At 43.1% G+C, this 8,407-nt stretch overlaps 1 protein-coding gene across 1 annotated transcript; it reads right to left on the bottom strand.

The window, feature by feature from the left end:
• Positions 1-228: 228 nt before the first annotated feature.
• LOC147473781 (uncharacterized) lies at positions 229-1,041 on the bottom strand. The gene has a single exon (XM_086587040.1). The coding sequence runs from the start codon at positions 1,039-1,041 to the stop codon at positions 229-231; it is 813 nt and encodes a 270-aa protein (XP_086443166.1).
• Positions 1,042-8,407: the final 7,366 nt, after the last annotated feature.

Below are 8,407 nucleotides of genomic sequence, written 5' to 3'. Positions count from 1 at the left end.
GGGTTTAGAACAATGAGTAGTGGTCTGCTGAATTCTTCCCTGCATAAAGTCCTCATCTAGCATGGTGTATCTCTTCGTATGCGCTCTAATCGCCTTCTTTCCTTAGGATTACATATCTCTTTCCCTTGAAGGTACTCTTTCATTTCCATTGTCCAATCCTTAACTATTGTTTTACGCCTCCATTATTGGATCGCGATTCTTTCCATGTTAAGCGGATTCTTCCCCAGATCAGACTTCTATAACTCTCCCTTCTGATCCTACCAACATTGCTGCCACATATGCCAGTGCGTCTGCATGCCTATTCTCCCCTCTATTCAAATGCACAAACTTGATAGAGTTAAACTTCACCGCGGACTCATGTAGTTCTTGGAGATATTTGACCATCCGGGGACATCTAGCTGCGAATCCCCCATTGAACTGGCACACTACTAAATTAGAGTCCGTATAAACGGTCAAGTCCGCTACTCCTGCCTTTTCTGCTAATTCTAATCCTGCCAGAACTGCCTCATATTCCGTTTCATTATTTGATGCATTAAATCCTAGTTTCATAGACATCTCGATTCTTGTATTCTCTGGCGTCACCAGTACTACTCCAATTCCGTTTCCCGTGTCAGTCGATGATCCATCTGTAAACACTCGCCAGCCATTAGCCATATTCCAAGGATCAGAGGTGTCCGCGGACTCCACCGTGTCAGTTTCTATTTCCATTTTTGTTCCCCATGTTGGGTCCTCCGCCGGGAACTCTGCTAGAAACTCTGCTACCACTTGTGCCTTTTCTGCACTCCTTGGTTGGTACTCTATTTCGTACGGACCTAAGAGTACAGCCCACTTGAGCATCCTTCCTGACTTCTCAGCTCTCAGAACTTGCTTCAGAGGTAAATTAGTTACAACAACAACTGAATAAGACTCAAAATAAGGTTTCAGCTTCAAAGACGAAAACACTAGTGCTAGTGCAAACTTCTCTATCCTACTGTATCTCTGCTCTGTATCCAACAATGTTTTACTTTGGAAATACACGGTCCTTTCTATTCCTCCCTCCATTCGGACCAACACAGAGCTTATTGCGAACTCGAACACTGCCAGATATAAATACAATCGTTCTCCGGTGCTTGGTCCTGACAAATTGGGGCTTGCCCCATATACTTCTTTAACTCCTGGAAAGCCTCTTCGCACTCCTCGGTCCACTGAAAATCTACTCTCTTTTTTAGTAACTGATACAAAGGCTTGCACTTATCTGAAGACTTCGAAATGAACCGGTTCAATGCTGTGATCCTTCCGGCCAATACCTGCACATCCTTTTTAGTCCGCGGCGAAGGCATATTTTCTAAAGATCTTATCTGATCTGGGTTTGCCTTAATTCCCCTCTGAGTTACTATGTATCCCAAGAACTTCCCTGATGAAACCCCAAACGTGCATTTCTCCGGATTTAACTTCATTCTGTGTTTCCTCAAAATGTTAAATGTTTCTTCCAACCCCTACAGATGCTCCTCTTCCGTCATACTTTTTCCACCATATCATCTATGTAAATCTCCATTCTCTTCCTTATTTTGTCAACAAACATTTTCTCTCCTAGTCGCTGGAACGTCGCTCCTGCGTTCTTCAAACCAAAAGGCATCCGGGTATAACAGTAAGTTCCCCCATTAACTACAAATCCTGTTTTGATCTGATCTGGTTCATACATCTCGACCTGATTGTAGCCCATTAATGCATCCAAGAAAGAGAATATTTTGAATCCTGCGGTCCTATCTACCAGCTCGTTTACTTTAGGCATTGGGTAACTGTCTTTTGGACACTCTTTATTAACATCGGTGAAGTCCACACACATGCGAACCTTCCCATTTTTCTTTGGTACTGCCACAATGTTAGATAACCAAGTAGGGTACATGACTGTTTTTATGATTCCAGCTCTGAGCAACTTTTCTATCTCTTCTTTGATACCATCTACATACTACGGACGTACACTCCTCTGCTTCTGTTTTACCGGCTTCGCGTCTTTGTTCATATTCAGTCGATGACAGGCATACTCCGGATCTATACCTTGTATGTCCTCTATTGTCCACGCAAAAACATCTCTGTTTCTTCCTAAGAATTCAACCAGTGCCCTTTTCCATGATTCTGTCAGTAAAGTCCCCACACCAGTAAGATTCACTTCGTCCCCATCGCTCAAATTGATCATTTCTACCTCCTCCACAGTTTTAGACTCGTTCCGCGGTGGTAGTGTATCTGCGGATGGTCCTATCTGTAATTGTTATGCTTTCTCTTGGTGCTTAGAACTCGTTGCTCCTCCCTTGCTCTTCACCATGTCTTTCACCGTAGCGAAATAACTTGCTTGTGCTGCGGATTGGTCTCATTTGATCTCATAAGTCCCTGTTGTAGTAGGAAATCTAACCACTTGGTAATAGGTAGATGGGACAGCCTTCATTGCATGTATCCATTTGCATCCTAAAATCATATTGTATCAAGCCGACAGATTCTACCACAACGAATGTAGTCATGACGATGACCGGGCCTGCGGATACTGGCAGATCTATCTCCCCCATTGGTTCAGTCATGCTTCCATTGAAGCCATATAAATTATGTCTGGCTAATCTCAGTACCAAGGAGTCTATATGCATTTCTTCTAAAGCAGTACGAAATAATAAATCAACAGAACTACCACAATCAATTAAAATTCTTTTGGTGAGATAGTTACCTACTAATAGTGTTACCACTAGTGCGTCGTCATGTGGAAGGCTTATCCTTTTTCTGTCCTCCTCTGTGAAAGCTATGTCATTGTACCCCATGACACTCTGCGGAATTGCCTTGGGTAGAAGACTTACTTCGCACGTTTGTTGCATCTGCGCAGTCATCCTCATCTTATCTCTTTGTCCATTCCGCGTTGGAATTTCACCACTGAATATGACATTTATGGTTCCCAGAATGCGGCGGTCCTCCAGTATTCTTTCCTCTTCTCTATTGCCTGCAATAAACTCTCTTAAGTTCCCCTCATCTATCATTTTTTGGACCAACTATTGCAATGCATAACACTCGTTTGTTCCGTGATTCCTTATCTGATGGTGCTTGCAATATGGTTTGTCCGGTCTTTCTTCTGGATGGCTCCGCGGTGGAATGTAATCTTGTCTATCCTTTATGACTCTAAAGATGTCTTCTAGTGGTTTGTTCAACCGCGTATACACCCTCTCTTGGTATGGTTTTCTGCCCCTGTCCTCCCGTTTCTCCCTTTCTTTGGGTCTTTCCATCTTGTAACTCCTATTTTCGTAGACCCCTTTGCCTTTCCTTTCACTTTCCCTTTCCACCGCACTCACTCCTTTCCCCCCTCTTCTACTGTTCTGCGGTACATAATCTTCGCATCTGATGTATTTTTCCAGTTTCGGATACAACTCTGCGAGACTCGATATTTTCTCTTCATTTCTAACGATGGACATGTGCACCTCACTCCCTTGGCGAACTCCGTTTCTGAATGCTATCACCGCAATCTTCTCATCCAGATTCTCAACCTTCATAGCCTCTGCATTGAATCTAGAGACAAATTCTGGTAATGTCTCCGCCTCTCCTTGCTTCACATAGAATAGTGCGGATACATCCACTGCCCTTTTCTTTTGGTGGATATAGTGAGTGACGAATGCCTTCTCCATATCACTGAATCTGTGTATACTTCCCGCCGGTAGTCGGTAAAACCAATCGGAAGCTCCTTCTTTTAAACTCGCCGGAAAAAGCATACACCATAAGCCATCGAACTTATCTTCTTGCCATAACGCCAACTGTTGGCAAAAGTGTTGGACATGATGCACTGGATCCCCTTTTCCATCAAACCGATCAAAACGAGGCGGTGTAAATCGCCTTGGAACCTCCGTTGCTCTTACCGCCGGTGCTAATGGATTATGACTCAGTCCTGCTATTATCTGGTTCGCCACTCCTCTGTTCTCCTGCTGTGTTGGTTGGATGGTCTCTCTCTCCTTCTCTAGCATGTATTGAACTTGCTGCAAGGTAACCCTATCTGCTATTCTGCCGCCTTCCATTTGTGGATCTGGCTCTCCGTCTACCGGCTGCAAAGGTTCTCCAACTGAATCTTCTTCATCTGACTCTCCTTCCTTTTCGTTTCTTTCTACTCTCGCCTCCACCGTTTCTCTTTCTCTTGTAAATTTTTCATTCTCTTCCCTCAGCCTATCCATCTCTATCTCCATCTCTCTCATTCTCTCTACTGCCGCCATATCTGCTTCTCTTCCTACCACCTCTGTTTGATTAACCACTTCTCTACTGTTTGCTTCAACGACGTCCATTTCTGTATCTTCTCTTGTTTTTCTTTTCGGTGGTGCCATCTCTTCTCTTAGCCCCGTGACTTTTAACCGGCGTAGTCGTGGGTTCAGTCCGCTCGGACAGCGCCAATGTTATGACCCAATTTCTTAACCTAATTCTTCCTCTCCTTTTTCTTGGCACTTCTCTCTCTCTCTCAGTTTTTTCCTCCTCTCTATTAGGTTTTTCTCTTCTCTCTTATACTCGGTCCTCCGCTCTCTACGCTTAACCCTTGATCTTGCTTTCATCCATCCATCGTGCTATTCCCATGTCCTCCTCTACTACGGGCACATACAGATCCACCGCTATACTCGATCCTCCGCTCTCTACGCTTAACCCTTGATCTTGCTTTCATCTATCCACTGTGCTACTCCCACGTGTCCTCTACTACGTGGCACATACAGATCCACCGCTATACTCGGTCCTCCGCTCTCTACGTTTAACCCTTGATCTTGCTTTCATCCATCCACTGTGCTACTCCCACGTGTCCTCTACTACGTGGCACATACAGATCCACCGCCTAGCCAATTATTCGATATCCTCCGCTTTATGGTTTTTGCGTACTCCTCCTCTTTGTACTTCGTCCTAATAGCCCATTCATTCCTCCAGACCTACAAAGCCCATTAGGTTCTCCGGACCTATGAAGCCCATTAGGTTCAAACTAGACCGTAACAATAACTGTAATAAGTTATTAGTGCTGAGGAATTCGGCTATTAAAGGATGTACTAGTTTTGGTTAGGAATAGATGGAATTGTGTATGGTTACTACTGATTTGATTATGGAAAAGGGGAATTCGGTATCGTTGGATGCTACATTTAGAGGTAGTAAAGATGATGATAGTGATCTTGTACTTAAACCGCCTCATAGGCCTGTTTTTGAAACCTAAGGGTGAACAGCCAATTGTTAATATGAATCCCAATTAAGGTTTGGACACCGATGAAACTTGATGGGGAAACAGTTATTGAGAAGACGGAGAATGTGGAAGAAAGAAATAAGATGATTGAGTCATTAGGAGAGGTTTTGGAGAACGCAGAGAAATTGGAAAATGCCATTGCCTAAAATGCCGGAGATAAGTAAAATGGTGAAGTTGGTAGTAGACCAGGATCTAATAGGCGACCAAAGGTAATCCCGCAAGTGTGCAAAAGGTTGTTAAGAAACCTCTTAAGGCTATCAAGAATTCAAGACTGAGAATGAGATTGAGAGAGAATGTCAAGAAAGAGCAGGTTGAGAAGTAGACACTCGACCTCGTGCCCCTCTTAGACTGCCTCAACCCCCTCCAAAAGTTCAACCAACATTGCTAGCAAGGAGGTTATCAACGAAAAAGTCAGCAATGGGGACTTCAAGTGAGGGAACAGGAGTAACTTAGGTTATTCTAACCCTGCGATCTGGTGTACCTGTTTTCCTAAATAGACGTTATTAGTTTTAGGTTATTAGATCCTATCCTCTTCTCTTTCCATTTTTTTCCCTTTTTGGGTAGCTTCAGACCACCTGAGTAGAGATTCGATCTTTATCCTGATAACCATTTCGTCATGGCTTCAACCTCCTCATCCCACCCCTCTCTCTCCCCACCTCCTCCTTTTCTTTGGAGCTCTCTGTTTCATAACCGTAGCTCGGTCTCTTCAACAACCACCGAAGTTAAATAGTTGCGCACCCATCTTTGAAGATGGGGCTGCTGTAGTTCCACAAGATATCATCGATGAAGGTATAAGTGAATGGAAGGACACGGTGGTAGGGTATTTCTTGGATAAGAGGTTGGGTTTCCCTTTTGTGAAGAAGTACATTGGAAAGAACTTGGAAACTCAAAGGTACTATGGAGATAACTACTGGACGGAACTGTTTTTTATCAGTTTGCTATGATTGAGGACAAACAAATGGTATTGGAAGGTGGCCCTCTCTTCATTGCGGGCAAGATATTTGTAATTCGCCTTGGTCACCGAGGTTGAAGGACAAAAAAGCAATATTAACACCGTTCCTATCGGGCAAAAATCTTCAAAGTTCCAAAAGAACTCGACAAAGAATGGCCTCTCATATTTGGCCAAATTTTGATTGGTGAGCCACTCTGTATGGATGGAGCTACATCGGAGAAAAAAAAGGCTGGACTTTGCAAAGGTATGCGTTACTATTCCCCGGACTTGACTTCCCCGCGATCAAGAAAGCTTAAGCTTGGGGTAAACATGTTTTTCTCGGATGTGGAGTATCCTTGGAAGCCTCCATCTTGTACCATCTGTTGTCGGTTTGGGCATGCTACAAACAAATGTCCAAAATCACCACCTCAGTCCGGGTTCCTAGGGGAAGAAATGCTAGAGCACAAGAAAGGACATTATCACCTACAACAAGGATCGACTCCCGCCGCCGCTGTCTCTACCTCGAACTTGGAAATTTCTCCACCAAGCAACGACTCTGATTCGAATTGTCGGTCAAAGACACCAAAGACAAAGAAATGTCAATGTAGCTTCGCAAATGTCAATGAAGCTTCGCAATCGGACCCGCTTCTCGGTTGGCATCCTCGAGAGTTCACCGAGGGTTTGGACATGGTGACACAAATGGTCAAGCAGAGCGGCACCAACAAACAGTTACTCCTCTTAACCAACTTCCAAATAGTAGAGAAATAAACATGTATGAAGGGTTAGTTGATGGAAATGAGGATGTAGATGACGATCTCTTAGAGAGTGAATCTGAGTTGTTTGGGGATACGTATATAGGGGCTCCAACAATTGCATTGCCTAAGAGCACATCAAAGTATGCAGCGCTTTCTGAGAATCAATGGACTACTGTGAAGCCAAAAAGAAGCAAAAGGATCCAAGAGCGTTCTTCAGGAGAAATAGAGCCTACACTTGCAATGATGAAGAAGGTTAAGTCGTTAACTAAGAACAAAAAGATGAGATATCTTGAGGACTACACAAAAGAGTTTTGGGATGACACTTTGGGACTCACTTATGTGTGTTGTGCTTGCGAAGGTTTCTTTTGTAACTATGAGAAAGCCTTGACTCTCATCTTAGGAAAGATCATCCTAAGATTGTAAAGGAAATCATGACTAGGAAGTAGGATTTTTAGCTCTACTTTCTTAGGGTTCGATTGTAGCATGTCTAGTGATCTCAGGTGTGTTAGGCTTATAGTCTGTTGATTTGCGTCTATGTGTACCTCCTTTTAATGATCAAACTCTTAGGGAGATTTGTAAGGTTTACCCTTTTGCAATATAAACCGGTGGGGGTCTGCCTTAACCCCATAACTTTTTCAAAAAAAAAAACATTGCTAGCAAGGGATGCGGTAGCTCCAGCTCCTCAGCTCCACCCGTTAAAAGGGCTGTTATCTTGAAAAACATTGGGGCAGCTCCGCGGCCGCCCAGTTGATAATGATGCAGGACCGAGTTTAAAGTCCAAAGAGCGGAAGCAAATCCTGATTGACAAGTTTGCGTCCAAGAAAACAGTGGTTGATCTTTGAGGCATTTTGACTCCATGTGAGTTTTTGAATGGAGAGAATTAGAGAAAGGAAAGCTAGGCACGAGAATACACAACTTTTTCTTTAACAAAAATGTTATCCACATGGGAAATGTAAGTTGGGAAGGGAATTCTACTTCAGTCCATATCAAAAATATTAGATACACATGTTTGGCCAACACACAAAGTTACGATACCTTACCTGATCCATTATTAAAAGTTTAGAACTGAATATAATCGCTTAGGAAGAGAAAAGTGTAAGAATGTTCTTGTAGTAGGAACAACAACGTCAGAGGAACATTTGACGGTAGCTTGGAATTTTGTTTCTTAAGAAAAATAAAAACAAAAACTATGTTTTAATCCTCAAAAAGTGGCATGTACTGGTTAAGTGTTGGTTGTATGGTAGGTCAAGACGTTAGAGTGATGCAGCATGTGATTGTTGCTATTGTTACAATATCTGGCAATCTGGCCACTTGCATCTGAATCCATATCAATCAGCAAAATATCTGCAGCCCTATTATCAGTCCAAGCTAAGTTTTATTTCGGCAAGAGAGACTTAAAAGCCAAACTGGTAGCCCTCAAATATGCTACTCGAATCTTAGATTGTACGAGGGGACACACTCTAACAAAGGACATAGTGAGTGCACTTATAAGGATATAGTGAAATAAAACCAGAG

Source organism: Coptis chinensis, unplaced genomic scaffold, assembly GCF_015680905.1.
Source record: "Coptis chinensis isolate HL-2020 unplaced genomic scaffold, ASM1568090v1 utg1782_pilon_pilon, whole genome shotgun sequence".
In the NCBI taxonomy this organism is placed as follows: Eukaryota; Viridiplantae; Streptophyta; class Magnoliopsida; order Ranunculales; family Ranunculaceae; genus Coptis; species Coptis chinensis.
The sequence above is the reverse complement of the archived record's forward strand: the minus strand, read 5'-3'. Positions and strand labels throughout refer to the sequence as shown.